At 49.4% G+C, this 23,141-nt stretch overlaps 1 protein-coding gene across 2 annotated transcripts in view; it reads right to left on the bottom strand.

Annotated features, from left to right (window-relative positions):
• The window catches only part of Trappc9 (trafficking protein particle complex subunit 9), a 482,662-nt gene extending 460,559 nt beyond the window's left edge, over positions 1 to 22,103 (bottom strand). Inside the window, exons 1-5 of one of the 2 annotated variants that reach the window (XM_059246876.1) lie at positions 22,013 to 22,103; positions 18,432 to 19,024; positions 11,716 to 11,861; positions 10,069 to 10,197; positions 4,137 to 4,163 (exon numbers count right to left, since the gene is read on the bottom strand). In XM_059246876.1, coding sequence (XP_059102859.1) covers positions 4,137 to 4,163; positions 10,069 to 10,197; positions 11,716 to 11,861; positions 18,432 to 19,015 — 886 coding nt within the window. In that variant the 5' untranslated portion in view covers positions 19,016 to 19,024; positions 22,013 to 22,103. The remainder of the gene's footprint in view (positions 1 to 4,136; positions 4,164 to 10,068; positions 10,198 to 11,715; positions 11,862 to 18,431; positions 19,025 to 22,012) is intronic. The other variant, XM_059246877.1, reaches the window with a different exon arrangement.
• Positions 22,104 to 23,141: the final 1,038 nt, after the last annotated feature.

Here is a 23,141-nt window from a genome sequence, read left to right as displayed (position 1 = left end):
GTAATTTTTAAATGTGTCTACTTTTGCTTACAAGTAATTTTTGTTATCCTTTAAAGCTCTACAATGGATGTGATTTTGACAATAAGTCATGTTTAAGAACACACATATAGCCCTTGAGATAATTATAAAGAGGTAAATAAATGCTTAGTGGAAAAAAATCTCAATAAGCATGTAGCTAAGCTCTCATCAACTGAAAACATAAGCCATAGGCACATCATGCTCCATGGGAAGTTTAACATACTAAGCAAAGCTTTTGCAAGGCTCTGACTCAGGAACAAAGAAACAAAGTGAGACCGCATTTGACAGCCAACCCTATAACAGTGTGGAGAGGAAAGGCCTGCAAATCCCCGTGCTGACATAAACTCAATAGGACAACATGGAATCTTTTCTTCAGAGACTGGAGTTCCACACGTAAGCCAGGATAAACTTGGTCAAACTGTCTTAGACCCAGGGATGACTTTTAAATAGAATTCTAAAGGTATACCACACTTGAAAAATCTGCAAACAGACAGACAGAAATAATACAAACGCAAACACAAAAGTGTGATGGTGGATCCCCCAACGGTGGCCCCACAGACATGCCTTTGTTTACCATAGGGTGCTACATACTTTAACCCAGAAAGAAAATATTAACTGAGCCAAGAAATTAAGAGTCTTCTCTTGTCAAATCTAGTCAATGAATCTTCTCTGCTCTGTGCCCATCGTATGTATTAAAGACGCTTCTCAAACAGGTTAAAAAGCCTCAGTGTGGGCTTTGGGAAGCCTCTACCACCCTCCAAACAGATGCCAGCCGATCACAGGCACTGCCACGTGATCTATCCCCCGTGGCTACCAACAGACAGCCCTGTCAAGGCTGGAGTGAGGCCCTTTCGGAACACCTTGTTCTCACTCGGCCGCTGCAAGACAAAACAGCGCCGCGCCGGTCCAGGATTTGGCTAGCCATATCTCTGACATGTGCTCGTACCTAGAACATCAAAAGAACTGTGGCAACTCAATAATTAACAGGCAGATGAGAGCAGCCCTTTCTCAGAGCAAACACACCGGTGACAGGTGTACTTTGCAAAGGTGCTCACTAACTGTAAGAGAAACTCCGGCACGCGGCGTGCTAACAGCAGTGCAGCGCGGCACCACAGCACGCCCACCAGGAGTCAGAAAGGGGACAGCCGCTGTGGCAGGACACAGAGGGACAAGCTCGCAGGCATGGCTGCTGGGCCTGTCCCACAGTTTGCCGACGCATCTGTACACGTAAGAGAACTTAAAACAGGTACACACAAAAATTCCTGTAACACTGCTCCCGGGAGTCAAAGAGTCCATTCACGCAAGGGTGCGTGAGCTGACAGGCTGGAGAAACAAAATGTGGCGTGTTGACAGGCCAGGGTGACATGCTGATGTGATGTGAAGTCCTGAGCGAGGCTCCAGGGATGGACCTTAGAAACATGACATTCAAGAAGCCGGTTCCGAAAGACTGCAGTTTATGAAATGTGAGATGGACACAGTCGGCCAGCCCGGAGTGAGAAAGTCAGTTGCCACTGCAGGAGCCCAGGGGAGGACGGGGAAACAGACAGGAATGGCAGCTGGGACCACAGAGGGTGTGGAGTTTCTTGCTGGGGAGATGAAAGTCCTACCATGGCCTGCTGTGCTTGGTTGTAGACTCGCTTTTGAAGCTGCTTTTAAAAATTAAACAGCATTCTCAACCGAGTGCAAATTGCTAGTTTTTGTCACTGGAAGAAGATGCTAACCTCGGCGCCAAAGTGGGAAAAGCAAGAGAGCGGAATGAAATTAGCCAAAAGACTTTGGCTTGAAGGAGGTGCTGGTTGAACGTGCACACCATGTTCAGAGCAAGAAAGGGGCTGGAGAAAGGAATCACTGCATTTAAAGAACAGAGCAAAAGCCCAGAAGTCTGTCTGCTGCATGTGACAAGGAAGGCCCTCTGTTCTTAGTTAGCAGTGAAACAAGCGCCCAGAGCCAAAGCAAGCACGCAGAGATGCCCACCTAGCTTCCTCCGGGGAAGCCAAACCGCTTTCCACGTGACGGTCAAACATAAGTGCAAGTGGCGGACTTTTTGATGGCTCTGTGAAAGAGGCTTTTTCTGTGGGACTGGACAACGGTATCACCTCTGAGGAGGTCTCAGGGGCGCTGGCAGTGACCCCCCTCTACCGAGAGCACTACCCCATGAGCTGCCAGGGTCTACTACAGAAGAGAGCCAAGTAAAACACGGCCGGGCTCTATCTGGTCTAACAGCTCCTACCAGAGACGTGAAGGTGCAGGCTGTGGGCTGGGGCCTGGTGAGGTAAGGGTTGAGTGTAGGAAGAGCCTCAGCTTCCTGCCTGTCTCCCTTGGTGAGTCAAGCCCATGCTATCCTCACTTAAGGTGGATGCAAAGATGCCCTCCACTTCCAGGGACAACTGGCAGCCGCATCCTCTGTTGGTGGCTTTCCCGACCTCAGACTCTGACATGGTCCTGAATGAAATGTGAAGAGTTACTTGCTCATCCCCCACAGCCATATTCCAGGCTGTATCTGCTCCAAGCTCTGCAAACTCAGTTGCAGAACCTTATTCTCAATGTTTTCACAAATGACAGACACATTCTTCCCTACCTCAACAAAAGTTTGACTTTCAGAAGTCATTTTAATATGTCCCCATCTACTTCTCCCACAATTATGCCTGGTACAATGAAATTCAGTATTTCCTATCAGGCTCCATTAACCAGTCTCAGCTCGATAATATCAAAGCATTCAACACTAATTTCATTTTTGAGTTTGCTTGTTTTGTTTCAATTACATGCATACGTGTGTGTTTGCTGTGGGGGTGCGTGCATGTGTGCGTGCAGATGCCAGCCGAGCCCAGAAGTGGGTTTCAGATTCCCTGGAGCTGGAGTTACAGGCATCTGTGAGCCATGCAACACGGTTGCAGCGAACCAAATTCAGTTTCTCTGCAAGAGCGGGAAGCACTCGTAACCACTGAGCCATCTCTCCAGTCCCCAGGGCTTTTGTTTGTTCGCTTGCTTGTTTTTGAGAGGTGTGTTTTTGTTTGTGAGATAGGGTGTTGATACACAGCCGCAGCTGGCCCCTGCCTCAGCCTCCTGAGTGCTAATTACAGGTGTATACCACCATGCCTGGCTTGTCAACCTAGCTTTCACCAAGTACAGAGAGTCACTGGCTCCTGTCACAGGAGCCCTGGTGCCGATTCCTCTTTGGAAAGCAAACAAAAAATTGCTGGCATCTGGGTCCTCGACGCTCTCCACAAGCCCTACTGAGAAACTTAGTCAGCAGCGTAGAGACAGGCCTTGAATCAGACGGCACAAGTGTGCAGACCTGAGGTGACTCCACTTCCAATCTAGATACTCGAGATGAAAGCAGCCGGCTTGAGTGGGAAGCCTGAGGAAACATGACTGCCTGGTTTTTGTGTTCTTTGAAGGAAGCATCTGCTACTGCACTATTATTACCTACTCGGCCATTGCTTCTAGTTAAGCCAAAAAAAATTTGAACTCATCACAAAATACTTAATCACTGTAACTAAACAAGTTTCTGCTGGATTAATTACAGAAACCAAGAAGAGAAAGACCCAACGCTGTCACAAAAAAAAAAAAAAAAGCAAGATTTCTTAAGATCACATATACATTCAGGCTTGGTGGCTCACACGTTAGGAGGCTGAAGCAGGAGGATTGCCACTAATTCAAGGCCAGCCTGGGCTATATAGCAAGACCTGTTCGCCACCAACAACAGTAATAGTAATAGTCTATGAAAAGAAGTAATAGGGAATTCCAATCACTGTGGAAAGGAGCGTAGGCCGTAGACTCAGAGCAAAGTCATTATTACCATGAAAGGATTCCAAATCAACAGCATAGGCATGCTCAGTGCATTCAGAGAATTCAAGGCACGATTCTCCAATCATTCACTCCACCATGCTAGGGGGAAATTGCTCCTCTTCACCAGACACAGGAAGCAGCGGGGTGCCCCATCAAACAAGGACCAAACAATCATAGGTTTATCACAGTTCTGATTTAAAGTTACTTAAATCAGAATGTTCCCAAGATCACAATCCAGAAGCCGGAACCATTCATTCACAACACCATGAAAACAAGCACTTGAACGAAATAATAATAACCAAAGGACACTAGGCAGGGAGATCATGTACCTGGGTCAATGAGAACTTCTTGCGCCCCTGGAAGAAAGAACAGATTACGGTCTTTTATTTGGAAAACAAAACCACGTTTAAAGACAGCTGGTAGAACACATTTTACAGTTTGCATATACCCTGAGAAGCCTGGGATGCTCACATCTGCCGTAACAGCAACTGTGAGCAGCAAAGAGCGTGGCGGGCACAGTGCTCTTTTGCGTCCGTGAGGAAAACAGAAAATCTACTGTTAATTGTGTCTGGAACAAACAGGAAAGAGCCCCCTTACCTCTTCCCTTCCTGCTGGCTAAACTCAGGCTCGTCACTCTCCTTAAATGAGTTTCAGAAACGCTCATTTCACCAATAACTCAGTAACAAAAGGAATCTTTTTTTTTTTTTTCTGCAATTACTATGAGCGCTCCAGACTGAGGCATCAAAGGTCTCAAAAGGAAGTAGAGTAATATAATAATACTCCCCCCAGATCAATCTGTCAATTAATATCTCTCTCTCTCTCTCTCTCTCTCTCTCTCTCTCTCACACACACACACACACACACACACACACAAAGAGGAAAAATGAATTATGAATTACAGGACTCTCATCAAAGCTAAGGATTTGCAATGTTTAGAGGTGGTTTATGCTGGACTTGTAGCTCAGTGGGTGGAATGTTTGCCTAGTATGCCCAAGCCCTAGGTTCAATCCCCAGCACCAGGTCAACTGGACATGTTGGCACATGCCAGTAATTCCAGAACATACAGAGAGAGAGAGAGAGAGAGAGAGAGAGACCAGAGGTCAACCCTGTGTGCCATGCCTCTGAAGACATCCACCAAATTTTGTGTTGTTTTCTTTTCTGAGACAGGGTCTGTTAACTGCCTAGGGCTTGCCAGTAAGGCTTGGCTGACCCAAGAATTCACCTGTCGTTGCCTCCCCGGCATTGAGATTCCAGTACACACCACCATATCCAGTTCTTTTTACATTGGTTCTGGAGGTAGAAGTCAGGTCCTCAACGGGGTGGCGGTGGTGGCACACACCTTTTTATCCTAGCACTCGGGAGGCAGAGATAGGCGGATCTCTGAGTTCAAGGCTAACCTGGTCTACAGAGTCCCAGGACAGCCAGGGCTACATAGACAAACCCCACCTCAAAAAACAAAAACAACAACAAAAAAGGTCAAGTCTTCATGCTTGAGTGGCAAACACTTTGGTAACCAAGTTATCTCTACGGTCCCTTATTCATGGTTCTTATTTTTTTTTCAGTAATGTTGTAGGAGGTGTGTATGTGTGCTACATATGCAAATGTACATGTCTGTATGTGTATGTTCACCAGGGAGGCTGAAGCGGGAGGATCTGAAGTTCCAGGCCAGCCTGGGCTACACAATGAGACTGTCTCAAAAACATCAAGCAAGACAGGAAGTGATTCTTCAGCTTTGGGTCAGATAACACTACAGCATCCTCACCACTAACCCTGCTACAGCTCAGCCTCCTAGGACACTCACTGGGCATGTGTGTGTGGTGCTAGCTGAGCCCAGGTTTCACGTGGGCTGGAAAAGTACTCTACCGCCGAGTTAGATTCCCAACTCCCCTTTTTAAAAAGCAGAATTGGAATTTATTAGGAGATTTTTTTTTTTGAGACAGGGTCTCTATGGAGCCCTGGCTGGCCTGGAACTTGCTCTATAGATCAATCTGGCCTAACTCACAGAAATCCACCTGCCTCTGCCTCCCAGGTACTGGATAAAGAGCATGTGCCATCATGCCCAGCTAGAAGACCTTTTTCAGTACAAGGGTTAAGAGAAAGAGAGATACTCAGGAAGAAGGTTAGACACCCTTGAGAGCACAGGTGTGGGCCTCTCAAACAAGATCCACCTCCGACTTCTTAATTTTAGATTTGAGACAGAGTCTTGCTCAATTACCAGGCAGGCCTTGAAGTTTGAACTTACCATCCTCCTGCCTCAGCCTCCCCACTAACTAAGATTATAAATCCACAGATTATAAACCTGTGCACCAGGCCCTGGCTCTTCTCCTACTTCTTAATTGGGTCTTGCCTCATAACACTATTTCTTCCTACTCTAATTCCTTAGAAATTATCAAATGTTATAAAATGATGGTTATAATACCCAATGTTACGGTGCATGCCTATAATCTCTGAAATGGTGGGAGGAATGGAGAAGAACCAGGTTCATGGCCAGCCTAGGCTACATAGCAAGACTCTCAACCCTCTTCCCAATGTGGCCACATAGATTAAATAAATCTCCTTTTCCTGCTTCCCACTTTTAATTTGGCTCTTTTTTTTTTTTTTTTTTTTTTTTTGGTTTTTTCAAGACAGGGTTTCTCTGTGTAGCTTTGCGCCTTTCCTGGATCTCGCTCTGTAGACCAGGCTGGCCTCGAACTCACAGAGACCCGCCTGCCTCTGCCTCCCGAGTGCTGGGATTAAAGGCGTGCGCCACCACCGCCTGGCTAATTTGGCTCTTTTTAATTGGCTTATTGAAGATGGGCGGCCAGACCTGACTAGGGACACAGGCTATGATGTACAATTTCAGTAACACACCTAATGCATATAACTGAGCATAGCACCTCACAAAACTACCTCGGCTGAACCGGAAGCCAAGATCTTTCTGACCATAGAGGGTCACAGGAGTGGAGAGGGAGACTTGGGGTGTGGCTAGCGGCTGTCTTCTCATCTCTAAGGGGCTGCAGATCTGTGACGTCATGGCTAACTGGTTCCTAATGCTGGAGGGAAAGTCCAGTTTCGCTGCTGCTCTGACAGCATGCCTGAAACCTTCAGACGGAGCTGACAAGACAAAAATAATATGGAACCAGGAAGTTTTTCCCAGATATATACCAGGGACCAGTCTGAAGCATGAAATGAAGAAGTCATGTTCAAGGAGCCTGTCCAAGTGGGAAAGATTAATAATAATAATAATAATAATAATAATAATAATAATAATAATAATAATAAATAAGTGCAACAGCAACACCTATGGAACACCCTGCAAGAATCCTCCCAGGGTTTGCACGATGCTTTTTTTTAGAAATTATGATCCAGAGCTCACAGACCTGTTCAGCTACTAAAGGCATTAGTCGGCTTCAGTGAAAGATGACGCTGTTCAGCCACTAAACTAAAATGCCTGACATGTCAGACAAAAGAGACCAGCTCACAGAGGACAGTATAACAGGAAGGGGCCTGTGCATCTGGTAGGGAAGCTGAGATGCAGGGAACTGGTCCTTGTAAGAGTCAGCTGGAAAACTTTCTCCCAGGCTTTGCATTTTTCCCCCAAAACAACTCAGGGGCCTGGAGAAATGGTTGGGAGTTGCTCAAGAGGTTAAGAGCTGCTAATGCTCTTGCAGAGGACTTGAGTTCAATTCCCAGCACCCACATCTGGTGCCTTACAAACTACAGCTCTGAGGAATCCAATGCTCTCTTCAAACCTCCAGAGATGCTCTCAAACATGTGCCTAGGGTACACACATACTCACAAATTAAAAATATTTAAAAAGGAGAAGCAGCCATCTCCCCTAAGCCGCTTTTGACAGAGTATATTAATTATCACAGCAAGTAGAAAAGACAGTAAGAGAGCTTGTCTCTGCCATCCAGTGCTGGGTTTCTCATGTTTGAAAAGCACATGTTCCTACCCACTAAGCCATCTCCCCAGCCCCTTTGAGAGAGAGAGACAGAGACAGAGACAGAGACAGAGACAGAGAGAGAGAGAGAGAGAGAGAGAGAGAGAGAGAGAGAGAAAGGTCCGAAGACAACTTGTGTAAGTCAGTTCTCTCCTTCTACCACGTAATATGTAAGTTGCATGGGTCAAACTCAGGTCTTCAGGCTTGGTGGCCAGTGCCTTTAACCACTGAGCCATACCCCCTGCCTTTCAATATCTTTTGAAACAAGATCTTACTGTGTAGCCTAGGTTGGCCTGGAACTCAATAGGTAGTTCAAGCAGGCCTTAGACTCATGGTGATCCTCCTGTCTCGGTCCCTTGAGATTACACAACTTGGTCCCAGTCACATTTAGATTTCTGCTCTTCTGTGGCTATAGACTCAGGAGCCACAAGGGAGGATGGTAACGGCTCAGCTTGTCTGCGGTAAATGCTCACCTCTCTGCAGCAAGACAAGGCTGCCACTACACACCAACCGGTCTGGAGACCAGAATCTGAAAGAAGACATCCGTCCCCCAGATCTAGCCTGCGGATGCACAGAAAGCCACTGCCTGTGCGGCGGTCGGTGTCTCCGACCTCCTGACCTTCCGGCTCTCACCTGAGTGTTTGAAGGCAGAGGCTGCCCTCAACAGTGAAAAGTTCCAACATTCTCACACACAGTGAGGCTAAATAAAGACATTGCTCCTGAGACATGGAGCAGTCCTTCAGTTGTTTAAGTTGCTTCTGCCCACACCCAGCAAAGGAAAAAAAAAAAGATGAAATGTTACCCTAAGAGTTTCCAGTCTCTGCAATCACATCAGGGGGCAGTCGGCATACTGAAAAACCTTTAAAAAAAAAAAAAGCCTCTAAAGAGAGACCAGAAGTTGCTTTTTGCTGGCTGTGTTGGAGACATGAGCACCTGGGAGCTGACTAAGAGTGAAACTCTGAAGGCTGTGGTCTCACAGCAGGGCCCGCGGCAACACCCAGCACACAGCTGTGCATCTGGGGGAGATCAAAGTCCAGAAGGCAGATTTCTCCCATTCTCGGCATCCCCTTTCAACCTGTTCCCTTTTCTCTTTGATAATGGAGGTACCGCCAGGGCTTCTGGCAGACAAGCATGAAGGGGGCCTCAAGAACCATGTGCCTTCATCTAGCAGGTCCCCTGCAGAACCCAGGTCACTCAGCAGCTTTGGCATGTTCTACAGTGGGTGCTGAGAGAATTGATATGACTCCCCTTCCAACGTGTTAACGACCGGGGACTGAGGATTCCTGAGAAAGCCATGCCTCTGTTTGAGAGGCTGCAGGCTGACTGAACGACTACTTCCAGGACTACAGAGTTTTGATTGTGACAGACCAAGAGTCGAAATTATCCTGGGCTGTCTTTAGCATCTCTGAGATAACATTCTTGTGACTATCAGGTCAAAAGCCTTGTGATACATTAACTTAGCCGATCCCTACCTTCCACTGACCCAGAAGCTATGAATGTCATCAGCTAGCAACTGAGACCCAGAGCAGAGATGTCCCTGCTCTGCTATAACCCCCCTTGCTGATGTCCCTATCAATGTAGTTGATGGGTGTACTTGTTTGTGACTGGTCTTTGGTTCTGTGATTATAACCATGTCCACAGTGGAAATGTCACTGCAGACAAGCTGAAATCTAGGTTCCTAGACCAGAATCACTTATATCTGGTTGAGAATAAACTGTCTCCTTCCCTTTTGAGTGAGAGCTGTGTTTTGCAATGACACTACTTTGTCCCCATTTAGGGGAAAATGTGGCTTACTCTTTGTGGGTGTTTTCTAAAAATTTCATAGACCAAAAAGCACCTAGCAGCTTTGGCTTTGGCCTTGAGTTAAGGCATTCTTCATCTGCCTAACCACTGCCATGTGACCAGTAACGCACTAAGGGTCAAAAAGCTCATCTGTGGGTCTCCTCAGCCGGAGAAGTCTTTCACTCTCCACTGGAACCAGACATCAGGAAGCCAAGCTTAGCTCGCAAGGAAAATTTCAATGAAACCAGAAATAGCCCTGGCCCCAGCATCAGCCGTTAAAACTGACTCCAGGGACCAGTGTTACCCATTACACAGGTACCCAAGTTTGTTCTGCCCGGGGAACTTCAGCAGGAGTTTAGAAATCGGCAATCATCGTACGTGAACCCTCCCTGTACCAGCAGGACTGATAAGCCAGAAGAAAACATTTCTGAGACCTCAGAATGCACAGACTCCTCCGATCTACAAGCATTTGTGAGACCTAGTGGAAATACAGCACGGCATGCAGTCCTCTCTTCAGAGACTGTAGTGGGTGCAGGGTGGAGAGAGGCAGGGCTCACCTGGCCGGTGTCTGTTGGCTGCTTCTGAGGGCAGCGAGCCGCCCTGGGGCCTCCGAGCCCCTGTCTTGCCGCCAGTTCCCCCGGGATAGTGGTAAATGACGGAAGCCGAGCAGAGTCCTTCCAGGGCAGCTGGGTGGCGAAGAGAAGTAAAAGAGAAGAAAAAGTCACCCTGGAGGGGCTAAGGATGACTTAAACTGTTGTTCTCAGTTGAAAATGCCCTTTTCCCAAAAACAAAGTTTACAGTTAAAGTTCGTTAGCCGGGCACGGTGGTACATGCCTTTATCCCAGCACTGGGGAGGCAGAGGAAAAGGCAAGGGAGGGGCTGTCTCTGTAAGTTCAAAGCCGGCCTGGTCTATGTAGTGAGTTACAGGCTAGAGATAACCTGCCTCAGAGAAAAAAGGGGGGGGGGGAGTCACTAGTTTTGCAGCTCACAGAGACTTTTGCACGCCATGTCAGGGAGGGCAACAGGAGAGGCTAACCAGGGTCAGGGTGTGACTGCTGGCCTGTGCACTCAGGGAAAACTTCATTTTCTCATTTATACACGGGACCTTCATTTTTTAGGGTTCTTTTTGTATGGCTGGTTACATTCATTTACTTAATGGGGTAGGGGTGAGGGCTTATGCCACGGGGCTTGCCCAAGTCAGAGGACAACTTAAGAGATTTAGTTCTCTCCTTCCGCTAGGTAGGTGCCGGGGATTGACCTCAGGTCAGCAGGCTTGGCAGCAGATACCTTTTACCCACTGAGCCATCTCGTCAGCCCTGAGGGACCAGCAGTTTTACGCAGTTGCTGTGCCAGATTGTAGGGCTAGGAGCAAGAAGTACGTTGGGTTGGAAATATCTAACGGGGGGCTGGAGGTGTGCACAGTAGTGAGTGAGTGCTTGACTGGAGAGTGCAAGGCCCCACCCTAGGCACAGGAAGGAAGGAGATAGGGTAGGGAGGGAGGGAGGGAGGGAAGGAGGGAGGGAGGGAGGGAGGAAGGAAGGAAGGAAGGGAGGAATTAATTTAAAAGTAATACTTCCAAGGTAGGACCAAAATGCCTTCCCCATATCCTACATGTCTCTACACCATCTGGGACAGCAGTAGACACATGTGAACCAATCTCCCTCTGTCTCTCTCTCTATCTATCTATCTATCTCTCTATTTTTCAAGACAGGGTTTCTCTGCGTAGCCTTGGCTTTCCTGGAATTCACTCTGTAGACCAGGCTGGCCTCCAACTCACAGAGATCCACCTGGCTCTGCCTCCCGAGTGCTGGGACTAAAGACGTGTACCACCGCCGTCCCCTCGGCGACCAATCTCTTTCTTAAGGTATCCCTGTACACACACTGCACACCCCATGCTCTCCCTGGGGGCTACATCTTCATAATCCCTAATGTGAGCAGGAAGACTGTGCACTGGAGTGAAGAGGTGAGGCCATAGGCATTGGCAACCAAAACAGAGGCCAAGAATACAGGCCGAAGAAAGTACATGCCTCCTTCAGAGGATGCAGGGCGAGGCGGATGCAGAATGAGCAGCAGATAGTCACGGGAAACGGCCCCACAAAGCAATCAGCAGGCACTGCCGGCTTCCCCCCTCCACCTTTCTTTGGTCATATTCAAATACCGGTGGACACATCCACTTATCGACTCCTCTGGTCAGACTGCCTTACCCCCTAGCCACAGGAAGTCATTCACTGAGCGCAGGAGCTCCACGGACATGTGGTAGTGTACCAGGGCGTCCTGCAGCATCCCAGCCTGGAGGCACAAGTCCCCCACGTGCTTGCGCATGCGTCCTTGGCACCGCTTCTTGTAGTGTCTAAAAGATAAAATTCCAGGGGGAACGCCTCGTTATTACCGGTCCCCTACACACACACTCCCCCTCCCCCAGCACAGGGCCGAGCATGACGCCAGTTTCTACCACTAACAAATGCTGAGAAAGGCGGTGTTAGGCTCTAAGGTTGGAAGCCAGCAGCGGTCATTGCCAGTCATGTGAGCTGCAGGGGTCCTGGCCTCAAAGCTGTGCTGCCGCGTGGTTTTTAAAAAAGTCCGAAGCAAGACTCCTGCTACCTACTCAGACACTGTTACAGTCGGAGTCAGATAGCTCCAGTTTCAACATCATCACAGAGCGTGTGTCTCAGCTTTTTAGTAAATCAGTGACCACCACCCCCCACTTTTAACTTCAGCCCTAAGATTATTCCATAAGAAGAGATGGGCTATATCATCAGCCGGCTATCTGGCAAACAGGACCTTTGTCTTCATAATCTCAGAGCAAGCTTGAGTAGAGGCTTCGGGTTGGGGCTCCTTAAACATTGGTGAGGTCGTGCTGTGGAACGATGCACAACCCGGAGCTTGCCTGCCCTCAGAAAACACTGCTAACCCTTCGAATATTAAACAGCCTCAACTGCGTGATTCTTTTAAAAAGCAAACCGCAGCTGTATTAAGCGGAAGCAATTCTTTTCGGGTATGAGCGACTACAGGAGTGGGGAAGGTCCTGACTAGATCAAAGGGACTGGCCGATCCCAACAGGAAGGGAAGCCCTGGCCGGCCCAACTCTACCGGGCTGCCCTGGCTCTCTGACCACCCCGGGATTCAGCTTCTCTGCACCCAATACTATTAGAGGACATGCCTGTGCAGAGATGCGGAGGGGACACATCAGTTTTTGCTCCCTTACTCCCTGGCCACAGGACTGTACCAGGCTGGCCTTGCTAACAAGCAAAACTGCATTGGGCTCCTCCTCCATCCCCAGGAGACACAGCCACAGCCACAGTCGCCCCAAGGTCTCCAGACTAGTCTTCCTGGCCTTCCCCCAAGGGGCCACCACTCCCAGCACAACCTTACATGTTACTTTCATGCCTCAGCCTCCCCCCCAAGGATCCCCAACACACAGATCCCGAGAGAGGGGGAGTCCACCACCAGCTACTCTATGCCCTCATGCGCAGGCCCTCTAGTCTCCTACCATTCCGGACAGGAATGGCAGCTGAGAATATGCAGCTCAAAACACTGCCCCAAGTGAGGGGGAAAAAAATCACCACCTAAGTGAGGGGGAATAAAATCACTCTGGGGGCTGGAGATGGCTCGGTACTTGTCATTTTTCCAGATAACCTGCATTCAGTTCCCAGCATCCATAGGGGAGCACACAGCTGTCTGTAACTCCAGCTCCAGGGGATCTAACACCGACTTCTCCCTCCAAAGGCACTTTACACACATGGTACACAGACACAACACTCACAGAATAAAAATAAACAGATCTTTATTTTGAACTACTCTGCAGGGCTGGGGCTGTAGTTTGCTGGTAGAGCACACGTTTAGCATATGGTACATGGGGGAAGCCCTAGGGTCCATCCCTGGTACCACCAAGAAAGAAAAGCGTCAAAGTGGCATGTCTGGTTGTACATGCGCATTACCTAAGCCATGTCCTTGCCAGAGTGACCTGTCTCACTGAGGGTAAAGTTTTTCGGTGCCACTTAACCACCAAGGAATGCTGAGCTTGTGACAGAGCGTGGGCACTGAGGTGGGGAGATTTTTTTTTTTTTTTTAAGGCTCCAAAACTGGCCGGCTTTAGATTCTAGCATCACAGAGCAGATTCAGAAGAGAGAAGGTCTGACCAGCCTGAGCCTTCATCCGGCTACATCACCAATTAAACTCTCTGAGAATGCTGCAAAAATGGGCCTGCCGACCCCACCTCGGATACCGTGGGTGACCTGAGGTATGCGGGTTCGGTCGCTAGCTGGTAGCCAAAAGCTGGCTGTGCTGGCTTCGCCACCTCTCCCCATCTTCCCCAGAGAGCACTGAGCCTGTGAATATCAAGGCAACACAGTAGCTCACACTTAGAAGTAAAGCACTGTCTTTCCCCCCGTGGCTACTATGGTCATAGGAGGTTTGTCTCTCTGAGTCTATCACGAGAACAAGCCAACTGACTCCACAACTAGCCAAGAACCTGTCTCCCACTTCCCCAGATCACCTCTCTCCTTAGGCCCCTACCCAACCTTTCACTTGAGTTCACAGGAAAGATAGAACATTAGCTGGAAATCCCATCCAGCTCCTGCACAGGGCCCTTCCCTTGAGGACGGCCTCACCTGTCTGGCCACCACTGCCACCCAACGTGCTCCACACAAGCTCCCTCCTACAATCCACTGCCAGAGCCCAAGTGACTCAGACCTGGCTACAGCAGGCTTTCCACAATCTGGATGGACAGCCCTCCACATATAAAACACCTTTCGGGCACATGTCAACTGCCCCAAGAGTCCATATTCCTTATACCCTGTTATTGGCGCTCTCCCCATTCCCAATCAGCTTATCTATTTCTAAGGTTCTAGACACAGACTCAATGCTGGCACATCTCACCTCCTCTGACTACAAATTCAACCCCAGCTGTTTGGAGCATCTCCTCTTGACTGCCCATGTGCACCTGCCACCCTCCTCCAGCACCTGGCTACCCGTGGTACAGTACCCTAGATGTTGCAGGCAGAACCACACATATTCTACAGGAGCCTCCCTTTGTCCCTGAAGCATGGCCTGGTGTGTTCCCCAGGACCTGGCCTGACACACAGCAAGTGCCCAGAGCTGTGCACCACACTATCTCTAGGGGGTCCTCACTAAAGAAGTTAGTGTCTTCTACAAGGGGCACGTAGGAGGGTCCTTGTCCCTCACATAGGATGCCCAGAGGACAGGCCAGGACACCGATTCATGGTTCCCCCATGGTCTTATGGTCCCTGTGACAAGCTGCTAAGTGAGCAGGGGAGGAGAGAAAAGCCCAGGACAAGCTCTTGTCACATGAATGAATTCAGGACCTAGTGAGTGACGGAAAAGCCCTGAAACTATAGGAAGACCCCTGCTTTTTTCCCTGCAGCATCGCCCCAACTCGCTGTACTAGTGACAATAATTTCCTTTCAGCCCCAACCCTAAAGGGGAGGGAATCTCTCAGCGAGTCCAGTCTATCTCCATGGAGACAAAGTAAATGCAAAATGAAAGTGTTTGCACCTGGCCAGAGCAGTAAATGGAGACTCAGAGGCAGTGTATGGTAGCAGCAGCATACAGAACGAGACCCTTGCCATACAGTGAGGGGGACCGAGGAAGGGGCCAGTGGGGACTAGGTCAGCCAATGACTGAGATGCTGAGAGGTCTAGATCTGTGACACAGATGAGTGGCATGCCATCAGCCTCCCCTGGCATGGAGTGGGCTTTCCTGCCTATATCAGGGAGGAAAGTCCGGCTGGGAGGGCCTGGGCAGAGCTCTGTGGGCAGAGAGGGAATAGTGGTCAGTAACCCAGGTCCTCACATGCTTAAGACTCAATGAACTAGCTATCTGGAAGGTCACTGCTTCCCGGTCTTAGAAAGGTCACCTTTGAGCCCTCTTAAAGAGAGGGACTGCCGTCCACTTAAAACAGCCTCTACCCTCTCTGGGGAGAAGCTGCTGAAAAAGGAAATAGAGATGGGGCCCCTCGGGGAAAAGCGAATAGAGAAGGCAGGCAGCTCCCCACAGCAGCTCTGCTCCCCACATGTCTGACCTGCGGCCACCACCACCATGCACATCCCACAGCCACAGCCACCCACCGCATGCGGCCTCACTCGCTTCCAAGCCTGGGGGTCAAGCAGGGCTGCACTCTCGGTGTCCCACGTTAAAACATCCCCCATGGAAACCGCTGCAGCCACCCAAATGAACTGGCATCTCACATCCTCAAAACAAAAAAAAAGGGGGAGTTAGTAAAGGCTCATTTGTCACCAATACTAAAGACCACAGAGGTCTCGGGAGCAAGTATTTGGACAAACATCAAACACCAATGGGTTAGGTGCTGAGGAAGCTAAAACTCTAAAAGAAAGAAATGAACAACTAAAGGGCTGCTCGGGACACACAGGGATCTAGGCAGCGGTGTTGGGTGTTTTGTTTTGGTTTGGTTTTTAAGCAATGGCGGCAATGGGAACAGCACATGGGGAAACTAGCCACTTTCACAGTGGTGTGTTCACGGCCTACCTTTTCAGACCCAACAACATACTCACAGGGCGGTACGGTAGAAAAAAAAACAAAGAAAAGAAAGAAAAGAAAGAGGGACAAGCAAAATTAGAAACATACAAGAACAAAAATAACTCCGAGAGCTACACACCTCATGTCCAAGACCCCCCTGATGGCTCTAAGGAGTGGGGCCTGTGTGAGTGTGAGTGTGGACTCACAACCATGCACACCCAGGGCTTGCTGTGTGGGTCCAATCAGCGTATTGTGACTGGGTCAAACCAACACTGGACGTGCGTCCAGACATCTCCCCTCAAGCGCCAGGACCCTGTGTCATTTCACCTTGGACGTGTGTTCATGCTACCAGGAGGAGCAGGCAAGTGTGCGGCTCTGTCCTGGCTCCAGATCGTCTCAGGAAACTGAGACTATGGTGTTGGGATAAGGACAGCTGAATCGGCTGGACTGAGGTTTCCTCAGCATGGTTATCTCCCTCAACGTCCAAAGTAAAGGCTTTAGAGTGGGCTTGGTGGGGACATCAGCTCTGACTCAGTAGCTGCTGGCTTTCTAATCCTTCCTCCCGGGAAGCCAGGCCACGAAATCACAGGCCTGCTGGAAAGGTGAAGGAGAATGGGCCTGAGATACTCCAAAAGCATCAATTCAGGTGAGACACGAAGATTCCACCCAGACCTTGGCTAAACATCACCGACTGTGTGACAGGGCCGCTCTTTGCTTCCAACCCCTAAGGCTGCTGCCCTTGGCCTATGCTGATTCCGTGGTATTTTCTTGTCAACTCAGCACCAAGCAGAAAGTTGCTATGTGACTCTAGATAATTCCAGAAGCATACTACTTGGTGACACCCACTCTGCAGCAGGCACATGACGCCATTTGAGCCTCCCCGGGGATCGTGATCTGAATTCTCTATGACGAAGCAGGACAGAGTCAATGCTTTGGGCTCCTGCCTGAGGCCATCAAGCCTTTGGGTGACGCAGAGGCCCTGAGCTCTCTCTATCAAAAGGGAACCCCTTCTTGGCAAAGGCTTCTGCCTAAGCTTGCATCTCACCTCTTCTGCTAGCAGTCACAGTGGCAAGATAGTGACATGCGCTAAGAGCGTAAGGAACGGCCTGAAGAGTTAAGTCTGTAATTGTGATCCAAGGGAAGTGCAGGGAACGGGGCGAGGGACAAAGCCCACAGACTCTGTCCTGCTCCATCTTGGAATGCAGAGCATGTAGCATATACTTCAGTGTTATACAGATGGCTCTTCAGGGGCACCTGGGTGGTGTTTCTGATCTCCTGCAGCTCCAGGATGAGGAAATGACCTGGTATGACCACACCTGCAGAGTGCCTGGCCTAGGAGTCAGAGACCTAGGCTGCACTCCAGGACCCAATCCTTCAGAATCTCATCTGTGCTCTAGAGCAGTACTAACAGATGAAGCATCCGCCAGGGAGGCTAATTCAAGTGTCTAGTTGCCACACAGTTTGTGTTTTGTTTTGTTTTAAGACAGGGTTTCTCTGTGTAGCCCTGGCTGTCCTGGAACTCACTCTGTAGACCAGGCTGGCCTCGAACTCAGAGATCTGCCTGCCTCAGCCACCTGAGGGCTGGGATTATAGGTGTGACCCACCATGCTCTGCTTTAGTTACCACCAGTTAAAAAGTAAAAAACCAAAAAAAAAAAAAAAAAAAAAAGTAAAAACAGGGCTGGAGAGATGGCTCAGAGGTTAAGAGCACCGACTGCTCTTCCAGAGGTCCTGAGTTCAATTCCCAGCACTCACATGGTGGCTCACAACCATCTGTAATGAGATCTGGCACCCTCTTCTGTGTACATAATAAATAAATCTTTTAAAAAAAAAGTAAAAACAGGGGTATAGATGTGGCTCAGTAGGTCGAATGCTTCTCTGGCACACGGCAAGCCCTGGTACTGATTTCCAGCCTAGCATTAAGACAGGTGGGATATGGTGGTGCTCGCCTATAATGCTGCCAGCACTTGGGAGGCGAAGGCAGGAGAAATAGAAGTTCTAGGTCACTCTCAGCTACATAGAGTTTGAGGCCAACCTGGGCTACATGAGCCCCTTTCTCAAAAATAAAAGTTTGAAATGAATGTTAACTTCATTTTTTTAACCTAACATTTATCGATGGAAAAAATATTCATGATCTATTTTTATGTTCTTTTTTTAGTATGTGCTCACCCCAGCTCACTATAGCTTGGTTTCTCGTGCTCAGAAGCCACAGGCAGTGATGACTGCAGGAATCCCACCAGGGGACTCGTGACACCCAGGAACTGGGTCTGTGCTGACTCCTAAGGGACTCCTCTTATTTAGTGGCCAATGGACCACATTTTAGCTATCCTTGCTGCAACCAAGCTCTTACATCCCTTTTGCTTCCTATGTAAGGAGGAGGCACCAAGCCCTGGGCTTCTAGGTCAACCATTCCTACATAAACTTACCTACTATCCGTGTCCAGTCCCACGAAATCCTTTTTCTCGAAGGGGACACAGAGAAGCGGGATCTTGTCCCCGGACTTGTCCGTGGCTCTGTCCAGGCGCTTGGACTCCAGAACAATGAAGAGAGACTCGATGAAGTCTTCGATGCGCTTCTCCACCGAAGCACAGTCATCGTAGTTGGGGTAGAAGGCCACGTCGGGGCGCGGCTGCTCAGCCACGTCACCCTGCAGCCCGAACACGAAGAGGCGGGAGTCGTAGAGCGTGGAGCCGTAGATCTCCTTCTGCACGTGGAACTTCTCGAAGGTCTGTGGCCAGTCCTTGGCCGAGAAGCAGTCGGTGATGGTGATGAGGCCCACCACCTTGCGGTGCGTCTGGAAGTCGCCCCACTCATTGTTCTCGGGTGGGTAGTGGTGTCGGTAGCGGATGAAGAGCGCCCGCTGCGAGTCGCGCACACTGAGCTGGCTCACAGAGCAGATCCGCTTGTAGATCCTGAAGAAGTTCTCCTCGGACACGATGCCCACGGCCTGTACGACCACCAGGAGGGTCTGGTGGTCCTCTGCACACTGCATGTAGTCGGGGACACTCATCTTGAGGGCCTGTCCAAAGGGAAAAGTGGCTATGACAGGCGTCTCTGCCATGCAGAAATCTCACTGACCCCATTAGCCGCGGTGGGCAGAGACTTCAGCGTCACACACCAGGGCTACCCCCTTTAAGCCCCCAGGGGCAACCCTGGCTACCACTCTGAGTGGCCATAGTGATTTTACATAGTACCCCACAAGGCTACTTGTCTCTTCTGTGAGAAGCAGAAGTTGAAACTAACCATGGACCAAATACACCAGTATTAGTGAACTTTCCCAGTGTCCAGATTTGAAGAAATAGCCATCTCTTCATGGACATTAGTATCACTATCCTAACTCTGTCAGACCCGTCCGGTTAGTTTGTGAACTTAATACACTTCTGGTTAGAATTCCGACACAGATTCTGACAGTAAAACAAGCTAATTAATGAGCAAGGGTAGCTAAGACTCCTGATATGTCACCAAAGAGGGGCTATGTATTCCTCAGGAAAGCAGGACCAGGTAGAACTGCTAGTGAGGATGAGGTCTTTGTGCAGAATAACAAAAATGATCCACACATGGTGGCTCATGCCCACCATCCTGGCACTCAAGAGGCCAGGGTCAGATCGTGAGTTCCTGGTCAGCCTGGACCACACAGTCATATCTTCTCTTTTTTTTAAAAAAAAAAAAAAAAAAAAAAAAAAGATATTTTAAATTTCAGCCACTTAGGAGGGCAGATCTCTGTGAGTTCCAAGCCAGCCAGAGCTGCACAGTGAGACCCCTCCCCCATCTCAAAGGAAGATTCATAAAAAATAAAGAATGGCAAAGGAGCTGGAGGGATGACCTAGCAGTTCAGAGTACATACCATCCTTCTGAGGTTCCAGAGTTCAGTCCCCAGCATCCATATGGGCTGTTCCCAACTACCTGTAAACCCAGCTCCAGCGGATTTATCGCCCTCCCCCAGCCTCTAAGGGCACTGCAGTTACATGCAATTCACACACACACACACACACACACACACACACACACACACACACACAGGCTGACAAACATGTCCTGAATTTGACTGGTGACAGAGTTGCAATCTGGAAAGCACAGGCTGATACACTTCAGCCGGAGAGCTGGGGAGCAGGACATGAACTATGTCAACCAAGCAAATAATAAGAGCTGAGCATGGTCACACACACTTTAGTCCCAGCACTCAGGAGGCAGAAGCAGGCAGAGGTCTCCATAGTGAGTTCCAGGACAACTAGGGCTATGTAAGAGACCCTTCCTCAAAAATAAATAAATAGACCTTTTAAAAATACATAAACATAGCCAGGCGGCGATGGTGGCGCATGCCTTTAATCCCAGCACTCGGGAGGCAGAGCCAGGAGGATCTCTGTGAGTTCGAGGCCAACCTGGTCTACAGAGTGAGCTCCAGGACAGGCACCAAAACTACACAGAGAAACCCTGTCTCGAAAAACAAAAACAAATAAATAAATAAACATAAGGTGTGCCATTTTTAAGCATACAGTTCTGAAAGCACGCAGAGTATTCATTGCTCTACACCGTCACCATCATCCATTTCCAGAACTTTCCATCTTATAGCTCTGAAACTCTGTACCTACTAACAACTAACTATCCCTCCCCCCTCTATCTTTTTTTTCTCTCTCTCAGCACACACACACACACACACACACACACACACACACACACACACACGAATCTGGAAAGCAGCAGGCTAAAAGAAGCGAAAGGTGGACAACAGGTGATTCCACTAACATGAAATGCCCAGACGCTGCAAATCCATAAGCAGAGGTAGTGTGTCCACGGCAGCTAGGATTTCCAAGGGTCAGGGATGAACAGCGATTCTCTAAAAGGTATGGGTTTTCTTTCTGAGTGATGAAAAAAAATGTTCTGGAATGGTGATAGTCACATAACTGTGAAAATTCCAGACTGCACGTGGAGCTAGAAACCCCCACAAGACCTTGCACCTGTTAGGAAAGTTCTCTCCCGATGAGCCCTTACTCCCTCCCTCTGTTTACCCTGGGTCTCACTAAGTTGCCCAGGCTGGCCTTGAACTGGCAAACCCCTGCCCTAGCACTAGGGTTACAGGCAAACACCACTTTTTTTTTTAAGATTAAGTTTTTTGACAATATCTTCTCCTCCCCTCCCCCACGAGTCTACCATCTAAAACAATTTTTTTTAAAAAACCAAACCTCATCAGGAAATCTTCGAGAATATTCCTAGGTTTTCAACATCATGCACCTGGTGCTACTGTTTGGTAATAACAGACAAGGCAGATAAGGAAACAGCTGTAACTCCATAACTCTGCAAAGTCACTGTCTCTAAAGGGGGTGTGTCGGCCTCATACTTTTCCCGGAATTCAATGGAGCTGATTGCAGCTCCGTTAAAGGCCACCGTCACCCAGCATAACACCAGAAAGCTCTGTTTAACAATGTAACAAGGAAGCGAAGCTACAACAGAAAGGCATGATCAAAGACCAGTGCAGCGAAACACTTTCTCCTCCCAAGCTGTCACTGGAGGCAAACTGGAGTTTACAGAGCAAAGACTTCATTCCAGGGAAACTGCCCAGTCGGGTTTGAGGCATTGGGCCGCTAGACTGGGCCGCTAGGGATGGTGCACCCGGTTCCCAGTGCAGCATTGTGGGCGAGGGGCGTGGCGCACAGTGCAGCCCAGGTTCAGGCTCCAGAAATGGAAAAGAGGAGGGACTGAGAGCCAAAGACAGCCCGGCCCGCCTGGAGGCTGCAGGTGCAGCCCATCCCGGACAAGTGTACGCAGATCCTTCAGGTGCGCACACCGCACCACAGGTGCAGGCCGGGCGCCAGATGACTGGCCACCAGGTAGCAGGCTGTCCCCGGCTGGGCAGGGGACCTAGGCTGACAAGGGGACCTGAACAAGCAGTGGACCCGGCAAGCAGGAGACCTGGGCAGGCAGGGGACCCGGGCAAGTGCAAACAGGGCTAATCCCCCAGCCAGCCCCTCCGGCCGGGAACCCCAATGCGGGACCCCAGCGAGACACTTACACGGCACAGCGGCCCCAAGCAGGAGCCGAGGCCTGGAGGGCAGCCGGACGGAGCAGCCAGGAACCTCCAAACCACCAGCCCAGCCGGCGCAGCCCCTGCGCATGCGCAAGTCGTGTTCCGGCCGAAGATCTGCCCCGGGTTTTCCAGGAGACCTGGAGCCTGAGAAGGAGGCGGGAAGAAGGGAGGAGGGACAAGAGAGAGGAGGAGAGGGTGGGACTGGAAGACTTTGGACTGGAAGAAAGGGGACTGGCCGATAGGGAAGGAAGTGGAGGACCGGGGAGGGAGCAGGAAGGGAAGGGAGATGGGAGGAGCCAGAGGAGGAGCGAAGGGCGCGAAACCTTTATACTAGGGGAGGTGCCTACGGTGGGAACTGCTAGTCCTCCATTCCAGGCTGCATTTGCACTTCCCTGGTGGCACCCAGATGAGACCCCTAGTATCACCGTGGTCACTCCCCACTAAGCCAGGCTATGTGGCCCTCAGGGGACTTGACGCCCCAACCAGGCTCCACAACCCCCCTTACAGGTTGGGAAAGTAGGTATGTGTGGTGTAAGAATGCCTAGGGGATGCTTTCTCTGAAGAATGAGGTCAAGCTTAAACCTGATTCAGACTAGCTACCTTTGCAGTCAAATCAGGCTCCTGACATGGGCCCCAGCAGTAAATCCATCCCCTGAAAGTTCCTGAGCCCCTTGGAAGCCAGCTTGCTAAGAAGCGTGGGTTGTAAGCCCCTATGTGTTTATAAAAAGGAGAGAAGGTATGGCGATTAGAATGTGCATGGGTACATAACAGTGGCTCCAGGAAAAAACAAAAAACAGAGGAGGGGAGTCTTTCTCACGCCGGCGCTTGTGTTTATAGTGTTCTGTTTGAAGTTTTTCTACCGTACACGTGCATTTCTTTTCAATTAAAAATACAATTAATAAATAGTAATAGAGAACCAGAGTGGACCACTCAGCAAGCACAAGGAAAAAGTGGTCTGAGCCAACACTTGTTTAAAGCTAGCAAGCATTTATTTACTCTGCTATGTATCTGTGCTGTTTTATAACTCATTTTATAATTCACACTTTTAATAATACTCTCATCTTCATCCTTGTCCTGGCCAGTGGGAAACCAATTAGTATATTTGGTTTGGGTC

The sequence above is a fragment of the Peromyscus eremicus genome, chromosome 20 (assembly GCF_949786415.1).
Source record: "Peromyscus eremicus chromosome 20, PerEre_H2_v1, whole genome shotgun sequence".
Classification (NCBI taxonomy): domain Eukaryota; kingdom Metazoa; phylum Chordata; class Mammalia; order Rodentia; family Cricetidae; genus Peromyscus; species Peromyscus eremicus.
This window is presented reverse-complemented; position numbering and strand designations above follow the sequence as displayed.